The 20,920-nt window shown below is 37.9% G+C and overlaps 1 protein-coding gene across 3 annotated transcripts in view; it reads right to left on the bottom strand.

The window, feature by feature from the left end:
• The window catches only part of TPST1 (tyrosylprotein sulfotransferase 1), a 159,839-nt gene that overhangs the window by 56,852 nt on the left and 82,067 nt on the right, over nt 1–20,920 (bottom strand). For all 3 annotated transcript variants that reach the window (XM_042922362.1, XM_042922365.1, XM_042922364.1), the window contains one exon: nt 141–339. In XM_042922362.1, coding sequence (XP_042778296.1) covers nt 141–339 — 199 coding nt within the window. The remainder of the gene's footprint in view (nt 1–140; nt 340–20,920) is intronic.

Here is a 20,920-nt window from a genome sequence, read left to right on the forward strand (position 1 = left end):
AAAGCATTCTACAAATAGAATTTCTCAAACTTAAAATAAATTTCTGATCACAAAAAATAAGAAGCAAAATGAAAAAAAAATGCTCAGGACCCAAATTCCATATTCAGTTTTCTCAATTCATTTTAAAAACTCTCACTTACCCTTCTAGTGTTTTCAAGAATTTTGGGATCAGGTTTTCCATAGTTAGGTGGATTGGCATATGGGTCATATCCAAGTTTGGCAAGCATGGGTGCAATCACTGCCATGTCTTGTAAAACATCTGGGGGTATCTTCCCAACCCATTTTGATAGCGCTCCTACATTGACTGGCTTGATGACTTGGTCTGTAGATCTCTCCACTCTGAAAACAATACAGTATGAATAAGTATTTATTTAGAATACCAATAAATAATATTAAAAGACCAATGGAAATTCTTTTTGATAACTTTAACAATTATAAGTGTCTCAGTTATAAATCTATTGAGAAAGAAGACACTAATCGGGCTTGACACTATTTACCAGGCTTTTTTTTTAATGTTCTAAGTTTGACAGTTATTATTGGCAACTTCATATTTCTAGAAACAGGAAAAACGGTCAGCTGAAAACATCTGTACAAATTACAACATCCAGAAAAAATAAAGCTAAGATTTCTTAGGAAAACAGCCAATCAACTTACTTGAAAGGCATCAAAATTAAACAAACAAATAAATAAATAAGATGGATAGATGAATGACTAGAGGGATAAACAGATGGACAAAGAGATATGTGATAAAGCAAATACAGCAATATATTAATTATAGTTAGTAGGTGTAATTCTTTCAATTCTTTGTATGTTTGAAATTTTTCATAATAAAATATTAGGAGGAAAATAGCCAGCATAATCCACTAAGAATGCAAAATATTCATTTGTTCTATTTTTCCTTTTTTCCTTTTTTTAAAGTTTATTTTGAGAGAGAGAGAAAGAGAGCCAAGCAAGTGCAAGGGAGGGGCAGAGAAAGAGGGAGAGAAGGAGAATCCCAAGCAGGCTCCTGCAGTTAGCACAGAGCCTGACGCAGGGCTCGAACTCAGGAAATCATGAGATCATGACCTGAGCTGAAATCAAGAGTCAGATGCTTAGGGGCGCCTGGGTGGCTCAGTCGGTTAAGCGGCCGACTTCAGCTCAGGTCATGATTTCGCGGTCCGTGAGTTCGAGCCCCGCGTCGGGCTCTGTGCTGATGGCTCAGAGCCTGGAGCCTGTTTCAGATTCTGTGTCTCCCTCTCTCTGACCCTCCCCCGTTCATGCTCTGTCTCTCTCTGTCTCAAAAATAAATAAACGTTAAAAAAAAAAAAAAGAGTCAGATGCTTAATTGACTGAGCCACCCAGGCGCACCCCTGTTCTATTTTCTGTTGACTTCCTGAAGAACACTTTTTTATAAGGAAGGAAAAGAAGTGCTGTTTATGATTTTCAGTATTTCAGAAAAAAATGTGTTCTATCTCTTGACCTAGAGATTTACTTTGTGCTTGTAGTGGTTATACTTACATATTTGACTAAATAACTCATACTCTTAGGATAAAATAAATAAATATAAATAAAATAAATATAAAATAACACCTAGATTTAAACTGGATCTGAATTAGCAGATTTTGGCCAAATGACTGCAAAACAAAAGTGCTTAAGAGAGTTTTATAATAACTAAGTCATTCAAATTAGTATTCTAATAAAACGTAAAAACCCCTTTTTAACAGGTACATGTTTAACATGTACATGACCTCTCACTGCAGAGAGGTCTGCATCTGATGATGAATCCTTCAAAGGGGCTCTACTCCTAAACAACAGACAAGAGAAAATAAAATGATTATTCCCTGGGATTCTGTGAGACCACTAGCTCCAAGTTTCCTTCCTGCTTCAATGATCACATTTCCTCCCTCTCTTAAAAATTTCTTCAGGACTCCACTTAACCCACTGCTCTTTCTACTCTATGCTTTTTCCCTGTATGGCTTGATATTTAATGATCTTTTCTTGACACCCTTGGGTTTTCCAGGCCAGGTCCAGTTTATAAATATTGCCCCAGCTTCAATATTAAGGGCACATCCTACTCACTCTCATAAATGTTCAAGTTTGTATGATAAATTCAAGTAATTTTAAGTAAATGATAAATATGGTCACCCTGCCCATATACCCCCCACACACCTCAAAACTAAGATGGTCTAAAACGGGACCCATCATCTTCTGCTCAAGATCTGATCCCTTTTATGTACATCTTATATTGATAAATGGCACCACCACCTATCCATAAGGCAAAGCCAGAGATCTCAGATGGGGCAGGGAGAAAGAAAGCAAGATCACTCCCAAGTTATCCAGTTCTACAGTCTTTATCTTTGAGTAAGACATCTCTCCTTCATTCCTACTGCCACTACCTCAGTTCTTATCACCATCACATCTCACCCAGATGATTACAAAACCTCCCAGTTTCCCTGCACTTAAACAGTTGGCTTCCTTGCCCAACTATCATTCCATCGAAACATAAGGAGGGTCTATGTCTTGTTAATCTATCACTGGCACCTAGCACATTAACATGTAATAGATGCTCAATTAATGTTTATTAAGTGAATGACTGAAAGCTTTTCATGGGGGGGGGGGAACGCCCATAAATTTAGTTTAGACAGACATGCTCAAGAAAAGTCAAGGATCATTTTTATAAGGAGATCAACTGACACAAGATGAACTAACCAGAAAACATACAAGTGCTAAACTGCATGATATTTTCTGTGGGGGCATTAGCAATGTTAGAGAATGGGAGTCATGTCTGCAGAAATAAACATCTCCAGAAAAATAAGGCTTATAGTAAACAAAGAATAACATTTTCTATTCATCCTATGTTAGGCTTTACATGTGGTATCTAATTATAGATCCCTAAAACAACCTTAAGAGAAATATATCAGTCCCCATTTTTCAAATGTGTAAACTGAAATCCAGATAAGTGATTTATCCAGGGTCATACAGCCTGGAAAAAGTGGAGTTAGAATTTGAAGCTCTGGTTCCAAAGCTCCAATTTTTCCCAGTTTCTCTTATTGATCTTCTTAATTTTTACATTCTGTGTTTCCCTGAAAACTTTACTCTTTTGTTCCTTACTGCATAGTGTGAGCAAGTTGGTTTGCCACAATGGTAAAAATACACAAATATACTATACATATATTAGGAATATATACAATGCTTTGCTGGTAATGTTTAACAACCTGATCTCCAGGGAGGGGAAAAGCCATGATCTGTTGCATTTACTGAGGTCCATGGCATAAATACCATACCTTCCATGGCTGATTTCAAACTACCAATGTGCCTCACCAACTGCAGAGTCAAGAAGAGATGTGCAAACTGGGCTCTTGACAGTCAGGGCAAGTCAGCTGTAGCAGACCACTGGGTATCTACAGGGCCATAATCTCCTATCTCAAATTCTGAGATCTAAAAAACTCTAAAAAGTAAACAGTTTCTTGCCTTCATCTGGCAGCAAAACATGACCTGAACTGATAGGAATCTATTTATAGTCATTATTCTAGTTGGCATAAACAACCAAACTCTTTGATGAAGAAATATTAATGTGTATGATTACACAGTGCTGACACAGAATAAGCAGAGGGTATTTTATAATATTATGTACCTTATATGACCTTTCTGAGGTCCAAATGTTTCTGAGTTCTGAAACGTGTGTGTTAAGCTCTGGAGCCACACATAGGGTCTTGTATGTCATGACTGGGGAATTGACTTTATCTTGGAAATGATGGGAATGATAGAAGAGTTTTAATCATGGGACTGACATGATTAGGTTACTGCTAGAAGCATTCAATGCTGATAATTATGGGTAAGGCAGATTGAGGGACGGGGTAATCAAGGTCAGAAAAACTAGTAAAGACGTTTAACTATATATTGGAAAACTTGAGAAATTATTAATTCAGTAGAGCAAGTGATAGAAGTAGAAGGAAAACTCGACAGATTAAAAAAAAACACTGATAAGACTTAGTGGCCAATTAGATATGGGGAAGAGGGGATGGAGTCTAGGTGAATTCAGATTAGATGTGAAAGGCAGAGTAGACAGTGTTATCACTCATTACAGTAGGTAGTATGGAGGAAAAGCATCACAATGCTGTTGCTTTGTTTTGTTTTAGGAGTATAGAACCCAGAAAAAGAGGTAAATTGATGGTAATCAGAAAGTTACCAGAAGCCTAAAGAAACACTAGCGTTCACTAAGAGACTGGAATGTAGTATATGCTCAATAAACAATAGCTATTATTGTTTTTTCATCCAGATTATAGCACTGTTCATAAGAAACATGAAAGCCATTGTTTGTCATTATGATCAAAGTAATAATTTAAAGTACAACCATCCCTTGTCTGAAAGTGACAGAACTCTAAAATGAAAGAATCTGGAAAGGTTTTTGTTATGTAACCACTGAGTCCAAAGATCCACTAGCAGCACATGCAGCTAAAGGGAAGAACTTGGGAAGGCCTACTACCTATCAGTCAGGTGTTTCTCTAGTGTTTCAGTAGTAATGACATTTTTTATTTATTGATCGTTAAAATTCAGATTAAACATCTTCTGAATACCCACTATGTGTCAGGTCAAGTGGTGGATACCAAGGATGCAAAAATGACTGACTAGATCATGGCCCTCCTCTCAAGAAGCTCAGAGTCCAGTAAGAGAGAAAAACAAATACATATGATTAATATGCAGCATAATAAATGTAATGACAAAAGCTAAAAACTATGTAAGTGATTCCAGATAACACAACTAAGCCGTTCTTCTCCTAGGGTGGGACATGAATCAGGGCAAATTGCCAAGCTGCTAAGGCAAGGGTTAGCAATGTATGGGCCACAGGCCAAATTCAGTCCCACTGCCTGTTTTTGTCCAGCCTTCAAGCTAAGAATGGTTTTTACATATTTAAATGGTTTTTAAAAACTCAAAAGAATATTTCTTAACACATGAAAATCATATGAAATTTCAATGTCATAGTTTTATTGGAACACAGCCATGCCCATTTGTTACACATTATCTATGGCTGCTCTTCAATGGCAGGGTTGAGTAGTTGAGGTGAAGACCATCTTGTTCCCCAAACCTAACATATTTAGTATTTAGCTCTTCATAGAAAAAAACTGTCAATTGTAATCTGAGACTGCATTTTAAGGGCACGTAGGGTCTGTGTGGGGGAGTCTCGGGTGCTGTCCCTCATCACAGAAGGACCCCATCAACTTTTACACACAGGAGAGACCTGGTACACTTAGAAAGTGGAGAGCCAAGAATGTATTGAAGCTGCTTGGGTGGGGAAGGTGAGAGGAAGAAAAGAAATAAAAAATAGTGTTTACTTTGCACTTACCAGGCTCAAAAGAGTATTTGTTGAGCTACAGTATAAAAAAAAATAAAATAATAGAATGAAATAGAAAATAAAATAAAAAACGAGAGGGTGGGTATGGTCCCAATCCTCCAGGAGGTCACTGCCTCATGAGCCACACAAACTTTCTACAATTAAACTTTCAGAGTTGCTTCTTAGTTCCAAATCAGCTCTTCAGGCTCACCTGTCCTCTTTTCCCAGGGGCTCTAGCTGTTTCGTTTGCCTTTTTCTATGAGGCAGCAAGGTCCAGTGGGAGAACGCAGACCTGGAAGTTGGGCCTGTGTGATCTAGCTTTGTGATCTAAGAAAACTGATCCTCAGAGACTGAGGATAATAGCCACTAATACTCAGTTTTAAAAAACATTCTTCAAAAGCAGAGATTGGCAAACTGTGGCCCAAATTTGCTCTGCTGCCTATTTTGTAAATAAAGTTCTACTGGAACACAGCCACATCCACAAGTTTCTGTACAGTCTATGGCTGTTTTTGCTGTAAGTCAGAGCTGAATATTACAAAAAAAACTGTATGGCCTGTCAAGTCAAAAATACTTGGTCCTTTACAGAAAAAGTTTGTTGATCTCTGTTCAAAAGGATACAGTTATTAGAGAGAAATGAGCTTCGTTCAGAAAGCCTGATTTTCTTTCCTAGAGAACAACAACCTGCAGGCTGCATGCAGTTCATCAAATTCCCTTCACTTCTTCAGTCTTTCTAGAAATTAACCACCACTTACGCCTAATCGTACTAGGATATAAATTAGTTATCATACCACTAGTCTCACTGGGACCTTAACACATAGTGCCTGCTAGACTGGGATTTCTCAACACCCACAGCCTGGGAACAGCGCTGCAAGGCCAGATATCTGTGAATCAGCAGATTCTCCCCCAGTCCTAGGCATCGAGGCTCACTTCCCTCTGCAGTGCTCATAGTAGAAGGCACCTGCCCTCGGGGACAACGCCAAAATCTTGAAATGACTGAGGTGAATATAATCTTCCAAAATGCTCATTTTAAAAGCATGGATCTTTCTTGAACCAGGCAGGCTGCCAAACCACAGGTATGAATTATGATACACAGCAACTACTACAGGAAACCAAATTCTCTGGACTAAAGGAAGCATCAGGGCTAGAATGGACAGGCAAAAAGGAATGGGTAAGAGTATATAATCCATATGGTTAGACTTATTAGACTAAAACAAAAGATGAAATACCATTAAAAGTCATGTTTTCAAAGACCATTTCACTCTCAGCAAATGCTTAGGTTATGTCTTGTGAAAGTGGACTTAGAGGCACCTGGGTGGCTCAGTCAATTAATAGATGACTCTTGATCTCGGCTCAGGTCATGATCCATGGTCTGTGAGACCGAGTCCCATGTTGGGCTCTGCGCTGACAGTGCAGAGCCTGCTTGGGATTCTCTCTCTCCCTCTCTCCCCTTCTCCTGTTTTCTCTCTCAAAATAAATAAACCTTAAAAAACTGTGTACACAACAGAAATGCAATTTTGTGATGTGTTATATATTCTCACAGAATCATATCAAAATGCTCACAATGACCGTGATGTGATTGTGATTTTTATATTCTTATCTAACTTTTCTGTATTCTCCAATTTTCTATAATAAGCAATGTCTTTCTTTTTCAGTCCATGGAACAGTGGGATTGCAAAGATCCATGCAGAAGTCTAATAACTATCTCAAGCTCAACACAGGTCAAACTTAACTCCTGATTTTATCCCCAAATACTATACCCATGGCCCTCCCAATTGTATCTGAAAACCACTCCATTCTTCTGGCTGTGCAGAATAAAATAAAACTGGAACTATCTTGGGGCGCCTGGGTGGTTCAGTCGGTTGAGCATCCGACTTCAGCTTAGGTCATGATCTCACAGTTCGTGAGTCCAGGCCCTGTGTCAGGCTTGGTGCTGACAGCTCAGAGCCTGGAGCCTGCTTCGGATTCTGTATCTCCCTCGTCCATCTGCCTCTCCCCTGTTTGTGTGTGCTCGCTCTCTCTCTCTCCCTTGAAAATAAACATTAAAAAAAATTAAAAAATAAATAAAATGATTTTATATCCTGGGACCTTACTGAATTTATCAGTTCTAGTAGTTTTTTGGTGGAGTCTTTCAGGTTTCCTACATATAATATCATGTCATCTGCAAATAGGGAAAGATTAACTCCTTTTTAACCAATTTGGATGCCTTTTCTTTTTGTTGTCTGACTGCTGAGGCTAGGACTTCCAGTACTATGTTAAATAACAGCGGTGAGAGTGGACATTCCTGTCTTGTTCCTGACCACAGAGGAAAAGCTCTCAGTTTTTCCCATTGAGTATAATGTTAGCTATGGGTTTTTCATATATGGCCTTTATTTGTTGTGGTATGTTCCCTCTAAAACCTACTTTGTTGAGGGTTTTTTTTTATCATGACTGTATAGTGTTCTTTGTCAAATGCTTTTTCTGTGTCCATTGAAAGGATATGGTTCTTATTCTTTATTAAGTGGTGTATCACACTGATTGATTTGTGATTACTGAGCCACCCTTGCAGTCTAAGAGTAAATCCCACTTGATCTTGGCAAATGATTTTTTTAACGTATTGTTGGATTCTGTTTGCTAATATTGTATTGAGATTTTTTGCAATTATGTTCATCAGAGACATTGGCCTATAGTTCTCTTTTTAAGTGGTATCTGTATCTGGCTTTGGTATCAGAATAATGTTGGACTCAGAGAATGAACTCAGAAGTTTTCCTTCCTTTTCTATTTTTTGAAATAGTTCGAGAAGAATAGGTATGAACTTTTCTTTAAATGTTTGGCAGAGGGGTGCCTGGCTGGCTCAGTCAGAAGAGCCTGTGACTCTTGATCTTGGAGTTGTGAGTTTGAGCCCCACATTGGGTGTAGAGATTATTAAAAATAATAAATAAACTTTAAAAAATTTTTAAAAATAAGTGTTTAGTAGAATTTGCCTGTGAAGCCATCTGGTCCTGGATTTTTGTTTGTTAGGAGTTTTTTGATTACTTAATTTCTTTACTGGTTATCAGTCTACTCAAGTTTTCTATTTTTTCCTGTTTCAGATTTGGTAGTTTATATATTTCTAGGAATTTATCCATTTATCCATTTCTTCCAGGTTGTCCAATTTGTTGGCATATAGTTTTCATAATGCTGTCTTATGATTTTTTATTTAAAATTTTTTTTAACGTTTTTATTCATTTTTGAGAAAGACAGAGCACTAGTGGGGTAGGGGCAGAAAGAGCGGGAGATACACAGAGCTGTCAGCACAGAGCCAGATGTGGGGCTCAAACCCATGAACCGTGAGATCATGACCTGAGCTGAAGTAGGATGCTTAACCGACTGAACCACCCAGGCACCCCATGATTGTTTTTATTTCTATTATTTTTCTATTATTTTTTAGTTTCTATATCATTTATTTCTACTCTAATCTTTATTATTTCCCTCCTTCTGCTGGTTTTAGGTTTTGGTTGTTTATTTGAGATTTTTCTTGCTTGTTGAAGAAGCCCTGTATTATTATAAATTTCCCTCATAGAGGCCCTTGCTGCATACCAGAGTTTTTGGACCATTGTGTTTTCATTTTCACTTGTTTCCATGTACTTCTTAATTTCCTCTTAGATTTCCTAGTTGATCCATTCATTGTTCAGTAGCATGTTATTTAACTTTCACGTATTTGTGGTCTTTCCAGATTTTTTCTCGTGGTTGACTTCTAGTTTCATAGTGTTGTGGTCAGAAATTATGCATGGTATGATTTTGATCTTCTTTAATTTGTTGAGGCTTTGTAAGCTAATATGTGATCCATTCTGGAGAATGCTGCATGTGCACTTGAAAAGAATGTGTATTCTGCTGTTTTAGGATAAAATGTTCTGAACATATCCATTAGATCCATCTGCTCCTGTGTGTCATTCAGAGCCATTGCTTCATTGTTTCGTAGTTAGGTGTCATTGTTTCGTATTTAGATGTCATTGATGTAAGTGGGGTGTTACTATTACTGTATTATTATCAATTAGTTTATGTTTGTTGTTAACTATTTTATGTATTTGGGTGCTCCTATGTTCGTTCAGTGCATAAATATTTATAACTGCTATATCGTCTCACTGGATTGTCCTCATTTTTATTATATAGTGTCCTTTGTTGTCTCTTGTTACAATCGTTTTAAAGTCTACTTTGTCTGACATAGTATTGCTACTCTGGTTTTCTTTTGACACCCATTTGCATGCTAGATGTTTCTCCATCCATTCACTTTCAATTTGCAGGTGTCTTAGTATAAAATTGGTCTCTTATAGCCAGGATATAGATGGGTCTTGTTTTTTTATCCATTCTGTTACCCTGTGTCTTTTGATTGAAGTGTTTAGTTCATTTACGTTCAAAGCAATTATTGATATATATGTATTTATTGCCATTTTATTACTTGTTTCATGGTTGTTTCTGGAGATTGTCTCTGATCCTTTCATGTCTTTCATTCTTTCATGTTTGCCGATTTTCTTTAGTGATATATTTGGATTTATTTCTCTTTATTCTTTGCATATTTGTTAGTGGTTTTTGATATATGGTTACCATTTGGTTTGTATACAGCCTCTTCTGTATATAGCAGTCTATATTAAGATGGAGGTCATTTAAGTTTGAACCTATTCTTTTCTCCTCCCTCCCCATATTTTAGGTATATGTTATTATACTTTATACCTTTTTTTGTGAATTCCTTATTTTCTATAGAAATATTCATTTTTACTGCTTTTGTGTTTCCTACCTCTGTACTGCTGCTTTTAGCCTCTCCTTTCCACTCAAAGAGTTCCTTTTAATATTTTTTTTGCAAAGCTGGTACTTAGTGGTCATGAACTCCTTCAGCTTTTGTCTGGGAAACTCTTTATCTCCCCTTCTATTGTGTATGATAGCATTGCTGGATACAGTATTCTTGGCTGCAGATTTTTTCCATTTCACACTTTGAATATATCATGCCATTCCCTCTGGCTTACAAAGTTTCTACTGAAAATTCTCCTGCTAGCCTTATGGGTTTTCCCTTGTAAGTTAATGACTTCTATTGTCTTGCTGCTTTAAAGGTTTTTTTTTTTAGCACTATATTTTGTGAATTTAATTACATTTTGTTTTGGTGTGGGTCTTTTGCTAACAGAATTTTCCCTGAGCCCAGGGCCGAAGTTAGCAAGCTTGGAGTGGGCAAGTACTCAGGAAAACTCTTGGGCATGGCACACTGCTAGTAGGTGAGATACAAGTGCCTCTTACTGGTGGCTCTGTGTTTATCCTGGGGGGTAAGGGAGGAAAATGGTGCCTGCCAGCTCCCTCATTTTCAGTAAAGTCCCCCAACATGTTCTGAAATCAGTATGAACAGATCTGTCTCCTGTTTGCCCCCCCCCCCCCCCGCTCCCCCACATTGTGTAAACTGCCTTTTTTATGTTCCCTCTCCATCCAGGCTGCTGTCTTTTTAAGGGCAGCAACTGAGCTATTGCTCACCCTCCTGGCTCACTCTGTGCTGATTCAGCAGACTTTTAAAACTCCAGGCTCCAAGTACCACTGGTTTTATAAACACATGGAATTCAGCCCCTCTGGTTTTTAAAGCCAAATATTTTAGGGATTTGTCTTCCCATGTGAGCTCCCTGGTGCAAGGGCCCATTTCTCTGCCCTCTCCATGCACACAGCTCCCACCCTCTTGCGGGCAGCCTCCCTCTGCCTTTCTGACCTTCCTAACCTTTCAGCTGCAGCTTCTTCTCTATGTTTAGCTGTGGAGTTTGTTTTGCCAGTCTTCAGATCACTCCAGTTTGTTATGCTGGATGTGGAGGGTATCTAGTTGAAAATGTGGGACAGAGTGAGCTTGGGGGTCCTTTTACCCCGCCATTTTCCCAAGCTCCTCCAAAGAAAGCATTCTTTACATTTTTTTCCCCAAGTATATGTTGACAGAGTACATGATCTAACCAAGAATAAATATTTGCTTTAAAACGGCCAACGTCAAGATGTAATCCAGTGGGACTTCAAAAGAAAAAATCCACTGAGCACCTAGGCAAAATAAGCATGTGACTTATAGTAGAAAAATAAAGTAATAAAGAATAAGAATCAAAATTAGATTATCAGACTTTACAACATCAAAACTTTTTGCCAGCGATTAAACATGCACATGGAAGAAAACTGAGCCAAGAACTTTAGATCTAGAAAAACTGACTTTCATGTACAAATGACATAGAACAGCTGTTATCAAAGTTAATCAGAGAATATTATTTCTATGGACACTTTCTGAAAAAGCTACTAGAGTGCAAGTCAACAAACTTTTTCTGTAAAAGACTGGATAACAACTATCTGAGGCTATCAAGGCACAGTCTCTGTTGCACATCCTCTTCTTCCAACCCCTGTACTAGAAAATGAGTTTCAGACAACCAAAATAGTTAGGGGGCACTGACAAAGGACTGGGATAGCCTCACCAGACAAAAGTAGTAAAATAACATTTTCTGCTAAAAGAAACTAGGGCATATTAAAGAAATGGCTCATTCCTGATCTGAGCTGAGCCTGTAATATCTTCTCATACCAATAGCTAGGAAATTATGAGACACTCCCATGGTCATGGCAAAAGTCTGCAGGAGCCAATCTGAAGAAGCTTCTAGTGGGCCAGAGATGGGACAATTTGAACTTTAACAAAAATAATAATTTACAACAGATTGAAATCTCAAGTTAGTCTCTTGGAAAGATATGAAAAGGAATCGACTCATTATCTTGAAAACTACCAAATAAAGGTTAAGAATCAAGTATTTATCATGACTTTTCCCTATGTGGACCATAAACCCAGGTAACCAAATAGTAGATGGAGGGATGTATCTCCTTATAAAAATTTTTCAAATAATATATAGAAAAGAAATCAGAATTAGATTATCAAAATTTTGCAAGGTCAAACAAACTGATGAATCTAGGCACTGAGGATTAATGGCTGGTAAAATCACAAAAGGTAAGACAACTATGCATAACAGCCTTGCCAAATCAAATCTTGAGTATGATTAAGCCTCTGGATTCAGCTACCAATTTGTATGAAACACAGAATTAAGAATAATATGTTGGATAATCAGCAGTCCAATTGCAAAAGTTTTGCAATCAGCAAAATTCAGATTATACATAATTTTACTAGCAAATAACCTGGGCTCTTCAAAAAACAGCATATGGTAATGATAGAAATTGAGCATTGGAAATCTATAGATTAAAAGGAATTTAAATACACGCCAGATTATTTTTGATGGGTAAAACTATAGTATATAGGGATGTGTATTTGGATGATAAAACTATAAAGAAACATCAGGAAGTGATTTCTGAAAGTATCAGATTAGTGCATAGTTTTGGGGAAAGTATGAGATTTGAGATTAGGATACCTAGAAAGGCTTCTAGATGGACTGGCATAGTTCAATTTCTTGACATGGATGGTAGTTATAAGGGTGTTTGCCTTATTAAAATTCATTAAACTGATTTTTATTTTATTTAATTAATTTAGAGTGTGCACATGACAGCAGGAGAGAGGAGAGAGACAATCTCAAGCAGGTTCCACACCCAGCACAGGGCCCAATGTGGGGGCTTGATCTCACAACCATGAGATCATGACCTGAGTGGAAATCAAGAATTGGACGCTTAACTGACTGAGACACCCAGGTGCCCCAAAACTAATTTTTTTTAATGTTTGTTTTTGAGAGACAGAGTGCGAGCAGGGGAGGGGCAGAGAGAGAGAGGGAGACAGAATCTGAAGCAGGCTCCAGGCTATGAGCTATCAGCACAGAGCCTGATGTGGGGCTCAAACCCACAAATTGTGAGCTCATGACCTGAGCTGAAGTCAGATGCTTAACCGACTAAGCCACCCAGGCGTCCCCCCAAAACTAATATTTAAATAGTCCTTACAGTGGTCGTAACCTAATCTGACTTCTACACTCTCCTACGTCCACTCTGTTTCAGCCCCACTGACTTTATTGTGATTGCTTACCTAGGCTAGGTATGCTCCTCACTGGTGTTTTTATAGTGGCTGTTTGCTCTGCCTGGAATATTCTTTCCCCAGATATCCATTTGGCTAACTCCTTCACCTCCAAGATATCCTTAAATCTCACCTTCATGAGGAATACTCTGATCACTCTATGTAATATTATAACCTGCCCCTCAAAACCCCTTGGTCCATGGGACACCTGCTGGTTCAGTCAGTAGAACATGTGACTCTTGATCTTGGGGTTCCAAGTCTGAGCACCCACAATGGGGGTAGAGATTACTTAAAAACTTTTTTTAATTTAAAAAGTCCCCTCATTATTTATCCCCTTTATCTCCTCTGATTTTTCTTTTTCCACAGCATTTATAAATGCTACTATCCTAATACACGATTTTCCTATTTAGTACAGTTTTTGTTTTTTGTTTTTTTCTCCTTCCACTAGATTGTAGGCTCCATGAGGGCAGCAATTTTTTTGTATTTTGTTCACTTGCTCTTGCTCTCTCATAGGTCTCTGCTAGAAGTATCACCTTACCAATGAGGACCTCCCTACTATTCCTATATCCCAGCTCTTGGCAACAACCTATTTTCTGCTTTATTTTTCTCTAAAGTACTCATTACCATCTGACAAACTAGGCATTTAACTTGCCTATGTTTTAATGGATTGACTCTCAAATGCTAATATAAGTTTCATGAAGAAAGGGCTTATTTTTATTTGTTTTGTATGTTTTGTTAACTGCTATAACCCTAATGCAATGGGTACTCAATGGGTACTCAACATGTTAAGTGAACAAATAGTCTTTATTATGTTTCAGTTTTTTCTTATTCCTTAACAGTTTGTATTATGAATGACAATTGAATTTTACCAAGAGCCTTCCAGCATTAAATAATATGATCATTTGGTTTTAATTTATTGACGTAATGAATGATGTTAACAGATTTTTCTGATATGAACCATTCATTTTTGAAATAAAATTAGTCATAAAAACTTATCAATCTTTAATACACTGCTGAATTCTGCTTACTAATATTTTACTTATGACTTTATGATTTATGATTGTAGCATCAATATGGGAAGAAAACTCTGAGGTTTTCTTTTCTATAATTTCTACTGGGTTCTGACATTAAATCATAGTTTCATAAAGTGAACAGGGGAGTTTTCCATCTTTTTCTATGACCTAAACTAGTTTTTTTTTTTTTTATTTAAAAAAAATTTTTTTTTAACGTTTATTTATTTTTGAGATAGAGAGAGAGCATGAACAGGGGAGGGCCAGAGAGAGAGGGAGACACAGAATCCTAAACAGGCTCCAGGCTCTGAGCTGTCAGCACAGAGTCCGACGCGGGGCTTGAACTCACATACCGCAAGATCATGACCTGAGCCGAAGTCGGATGCTTAACCGACTGAGCCCCTGACCTAAACGAGTTTAAATAGCATTGGACTCATCTGTGCTCTAAAAGTTAGAAACAATTCTAACTTTTGAATCATCTGTGCCTTTTATTTATTTAAAATAAATTTGCGGGGGGGGGGCACCTGGGTGGCTCAGTCGTTTAAGTGTCCAACTTCGGCTCAGGTCATGAACTTACAGTTCGTGAGTTCAAGACCTACATCAGGCTCTGTGCTGACAGCTCAGAGCCTGGAGCCTGCTTTAGATTCTGTGTCTCCCTCTCTCTCTGTTCCACCCCTGCTGGAGCTCTGCCTCTCTCTCTCTCTCTCTCAAAAATAAAGATTAAATTTTTTAAAAAATAATAAATTAAAAAAATTTAAAAATAAGAAAAAAATTTTTAATGTTTATTTGTGTGAGAGAGAGACAGACAGAGACAAAGCATGAGTGGGGGAGGGGCAGAGAGAGAGAGGGAGACACAGAATCTCAAGCAGGTTCCAGGCTCTGAGCTGTCAGTACTGAGCCCAACACGGGGCTCAAACTCATGAACTATGAGATCATGACCTGAGCCAAAGTCAGATCCTTAACTGACTGAGCCACCAGGCACCCCACATCTATGCCTTTTAAAATGTTTTCCTTAATCACCTTTTCAATCTCTCAGAGACTAATCAACCTATTTAAGTTCTCCATCTATCCTGAAAAATCAGCTATTATCTCTGGGCTTTCAATTTACTACAAAGATACTCTTTCATAGCATTCACATATAATTCTTTTAATTTCTTTTTTTTTTTTTATGTTTTATTTATTTTTGAGAGCAAGAGAGACAGGGAACGAGCGGGGGAGGGGCAGAGAGAGGGAGACACAATCTAAAGCAGGCTCCAGGCTCTGAGCTATCAGCACAGAGCCTGATGTGGGGCTCGAACCCACAGACTGTGATATCATGACCTGAGCTGAAGTCGGACGCTCAACCGACTGAGCCACCCCTCTTTTAATTTCTTTCACATCTGTATTATGTCTCCTTTTTCATCCTTTAGGTGACATATGTTTACTCCCTTATATACCTTCATGATATTGCAAAGGGTTTACCTTTTTATTGACCATTTCAAATAATCAATTTTCATTTTTGTTTCTCCTTTCTACTATTTTTCTCTGTTTTATTAATTTCAGCTTTTCCCTGCATTGACTTTAGGATCCAGTAGTCAATCCTTATCCACCAGGGATAAGTTCCAAGACCCTCAGTGGATGCCTGAAAACACTGACAGTACTGAACCGTGTGTGTGTGAAAAAGTTTAATTTATAAATTAGGCACAATAAGAGTTTAACAATAACTGAAAATAAAATAGAATAATTGTTACAATGTATATATATGTTATGTGAACGTGGTCTCTCTCTCAAAATATTAGATTGTACTGTATTCACCCTTCTTGCAATGATGTGAAGATGATAAAAAGCCTATGTGATGAGAAAGTGAGGTGAGTGATACAACATTGTAACCAGCATCAGGCTACAATTGACCTTCTGATGACATGCCAAAAGGATTATCTGCTTCTAGACTGTGGTTGACCAGCAAAACTGTAGGCAAGGGTGAGGGCTACTGCACTGCTTTGCGTATGATACCACTGTCCTAAATTCCCATATGATTTGGGTCTGATTGTAACCCTATTCTTTACCACTTATCAAGACAAACCAACTGATTCATAGACAAGAAGATCTTATTATTTAAGAACAAAGGAGGGTCTCTTTAGAAAGGGTAATGGGGCTTAAATAGCATTCAACTGGAGGTTCCATGGGTTGAAAACTAAACTATGGCTAAAGAAGAAAAGTAACTACCTAATATAGGCTTACTGCAACATGTATAATGTGTGTTAGGAATAATGCATTCCTACCCCACCCCTCACCCTCAATATATGTTCCATAAGGGCAGGATTTGTGTCTCATTTGCTGCTGTATCTCAAGTGCTTACAATGTGCTAAGGAACATAGCAGAAGGTCAATAAATATTTGTTGAATAAATGAATAAACTGGACAAATCTGTTTCTGATTTTTCAGATGAAATCAGCATTTCTAGGTTTAGAATAACAGTTAACACAAGGTCAAGAAAAAGAAAATAGACTCTCTCTCCTCCCTTGATTACCCCTCCTCTCCTCTATGTCTGGTTATGTCTCAGTCCTTAAGTTCTTTAGGTCCTAGAACATTCTGGGATGAAAGCAGCTCTGTTGTGGTTTTGTCTCTGGTTGTTTTATTTTCCCTATGCAGCAACATCTTGGTGTTTGGCCAGACTTGCATTCTTTGCAAGGAACAGATTTCGTTTCTTTTTTACAGCCTACAAGTAGTTGTGAAAACACTGACACTTTATTTCTCAAAAGTTCACTTATTTGTTCATTCTACTGTGGTCCTCCAGCATGAAATAACAGAACCAAGCTAGTTAAATGTCGGTAATAATTGCCCTTAGCCCATTCTGGATTTCAAGAATAGCATATATGACCAAATATTTAAACACTGCCTAAAATCAAATAGGGTAATCATCAGATTCATTATTAAACCTAAATTTATATTTTCACCTCAAAGGTAAATTACTTTAACATGTTATACTTTAATGAAGACCAAAAAAAAAAGACTTTTAGTACTTATAAATAATGAAACTGTGGTTGAATTTCCTTCCAGTGATTTAATTACATAGTTTTATTTATCCCTGATTTGAACAACACGGACAGAGTAATGACACATATTTCAAGATCTTAAACTATCTCACATAACATAAAGTACAAACAGAACTTCAAGAATAGCAACTTCTTTTCAGCATTTAATTAAAATTTTTATGTATATACTCATGGAACCAACATCCAGAACAAGACAGGGAACATTCTCAGCCTCTAAACTGGCTCTTTTGTGCGACATGCCAGTCAGTACCCATAAGATAAATGGTATTCTACTTATTATATAGATCAGTTTTACCTGATTTTTGACCTTTATACAAATGGAAACTTAAATTATATATTCTTTTGTGTCTAGCTTTTTTTTTTTAATTTTTTTTTTTAACGTTTGTTTATTTTCGAGACAGAGAGAGACAGAGCATGAATGGGGGAGGGGCAGAGAGAAAGGGAGACACAGAACTGGAAGCAGGCTCCAGGCTCTGAGCCATCAGCCCAGAGCCCTACGCGGGGCTCGAACTCACGGTCCGTGAGATCGTGACCTGAGCTGAAGTCGGACGCTCAACTGACTGAGCCACCCAGGAGCCCCTGTGTCTAGCTTTTTATGCAAAGCCTATTTGTGAGATTCAACATTTGTGTATCAGCAGTTTGCCCTTAGCCCTTTTTCTTGCAGAGTAGTCTGTAGCTCACTGCGTGAAGATACCACATTATCTGTTCTCCTATTGATAAGCATTTGGTTTTGCTTCCAGCTGTTGGAATAGATTTGATAGGTCAGAAGGTAGGCAGGCATTGTGACAGGGAAAGATAGAATAAAATAGGCAGAGAGGGAAAGGTTAGGACCTAAGGTCCCTGGGTGGGGAAAAACACATATTTTAAAACACTGCTGGGAGCATCTGACCCAGGAGCAAACTCCCTCAGGCCTAAAGTTCCTCTTAAAAATGTAACAGACATCACCTACTCCCCTTCAGGTTCCCCTTAGGAATTTGACAAGCAAAATACCTAACTAAAATAAGTAAATCATAAAACTTACGTTATATGTGAAATGGTAGGACCATAGTCTGACTCCTCACATAATGGAATCAAGTCAATCAGGAATGGACAACCCAGCACCTAAAATTAGCAAGCCAATAAGGGTAGAACCTGAGAAGGAACGAGGGGGAAGGAACGGGGCCGAGAAAACCCCATAAAACAAAGTCCCTTGCCTACAGTTGCGGGCATTCACTTTCGAATGCCCCTTTTCTGTAAAGAGAGCTTTCATACTGTTCTTACTTTCTGATCTTATACTCTAATAAAGTTTTGCCTGCTGATTTTAGTTGTGTTGACCTCTTCATTCTTCAAAGCAGGAGACAACAAACTCTGGTTAAAAAATCCTGCAACAGCATATTTGCTATAACAAGTAGTTTTCCCAAGTGGCTATACTAGTTTACACTCCCACCAACATTAAGAATTCCAGTTGTTTCATATCCTTGCCAACACTATGTATTGTCCAACCATTTAATACTAACCATTGTGGTGCATATGTAGGTGTATCTCACTATGGTTTTAATTTGCATTTCCTATTGACTAATAATGGTAAGCCCACTCTTTTATTTACTTATTTTTTATGCAGAATTAGAATGGTGAAAAGATCTCACTTCATTAATCTATTAAAAAATTATATGCTGGATGAAGGAAAACAGCAGGACTCCTGAAAAGTGGAGAGAAGTGATGCAAGTGATCTTTGAAAGACTTCCTTTTTCTAAGGACCATCTTGCCAGCGCTGAGTCAACCTATGGGACTTTACCCATGTTCTTTAATTTTTATATAGATTCAAGTCCAGTGTTCTTTCATTTCATCCTGAAGCATTTGTTGTAGGCAGATCAACTGCTGACAAGTTCTCTTGCTTTTTATGTGCAAAGATTGTCTCATTTCTTCATTTCTGAAGGGCAGTTTTGGCAGATAAAGAATTCTTAGTTGAGTTCTGCCTTTCAACACTGTGAATATGCATCTCATGCATTCTGGAATCCATGGTTTCTTCTTCTTTTTTTTTCTAAATGTTTATTTATTTTTGAGAGAGAGAGAGCAAGCAGGAGGCGGGGGGGGGGGGGGGGGGGGGGGACAGAGGATCTTCAGCAGGCTCTGCACTGATAACAGAGAGCCCAATGTGTGAGATCATGACCTGAGCCAAAGTCAGATGCTTAACTGACTGAGCCACCCAGGAAACCATGATTGCTAGTGAAAAGGAAGCTGTTACTCTTATTAAGAATCCCTTGTAGGCCATGAATCCTTTTCTCTTGCTGCTTTAAAGATTCTCTTTGTCTTCTGAAGTTTGACGATGATGTGTCTATGTGTGGATCTCTTTGGTTTTATCCTACTTGGGAGTTCGATGAACTTCCTGGATGAGTAGTTACATGTTTTTATTTTTTTCTGCTCATTTGGTATCTCTTCTCTTTGTAGGATTCCCATTATGTGTATGTTAATACATTTGATGGTATCCACAGGTGTGTGTGTGTGTGTGTGTGTGTGTGTGTGTGTGTGTGTATACAGACATACATTTTTTTTTTTCTGTTTCTCTGATTGGATAGTAGCAATTAATGTATCTATAAGTTTGCTAGTTTCTTTCTTCTTCTAGTTCAAATCTCTTGGGCCTAATGAGCGAATTTTTCATCTTATTTATTGTCAACTCCAGAATTCCCATCTGGTTTATTATAGTTCCATCTCTTTATTCTTATCCTCTATTTGGTGAAGACACTGTTCTCATACTTTGCTTTAACTTTTCTAAAAAATAATTTTTTTAATGTTTATTTGTTTTTAAGAGAGAGACAGAGTGCAAGTGGGGTAGGAATAGAGAGAGAGGGAGACACAGAATGTGAAGCATGCCCCAGGCTCTGAGCTGTCAGTATAGAGCCTGATGCAGGACTCGAACTTACCTGAGATCATGTGAGATCATGACCTGAGCCAAAGCTGGATGCTTAACCAACTGAGCCACCCAGGCACCCAGGAATCTATGGTTTCTAAAGAAAAGGAAGCTGTTACTCTTATTAAGACTCCCTTGCAGGCCGACAGAGCCACTCAGGTGCCTCCATTTATAATTCTTGATAGGTGAGAACTTATTGCTATTTTTTGCTGTTCTGCTATTGTTTTGTTCCCCTCTTCATCTCTTCCTGTCTTTTTTTGTTATTTGATGGTTTTATGTAATGGTTTCCTTTGAGTTTTTTTCTATCTTCTAAGTATCTATGATAGGTTTTTGTTTTTTCTTGTGGTTACAAGAATTCCATAAAATTACCTTGTAGCTATTATTTTCTGTTTTAGGTTGACAACAACTTAAGTTCAGTCATATACAAAAACTCTACACTCCCCTTCACGCATACTTTTTTTTTTATAGTCAGAGTTTGCATCTTTAAAAAAATATTTTAAATTGTTTATTTTGAGAGGTGGGGGGGTGGGAGGGAGGGGTAGAGAGAGAGGGGGACAGAGGATCCAAAGCAGACTCTGTGCTGACAATAGACAGCCCAATGCAGGGCTTGAACTCATGAACCATAAGATCATAACCTGAGATGAAGTTGGACGCTTAACCAACTGAGCCACCCAGGTGCCCCTGAGTTTGCATCTTTTAATAATGTGTATCAATTAACAAGCTTTTGTGA

Source organism: Panthera leo, chromosome E3 (assembly GCF_018350215.1).
Source record: "Panthera leo isolate Ple1 chromosome E3, P.leo_Ple1_pat1.1, whole genome shotgun sequence".
Classification (NCBI taxonomy): domain Eukaryota; kingdom Metazoa; phylum Chordata; class Mammalia; order Carnivora; family Felidae; genus Panthera; species Panthera leo.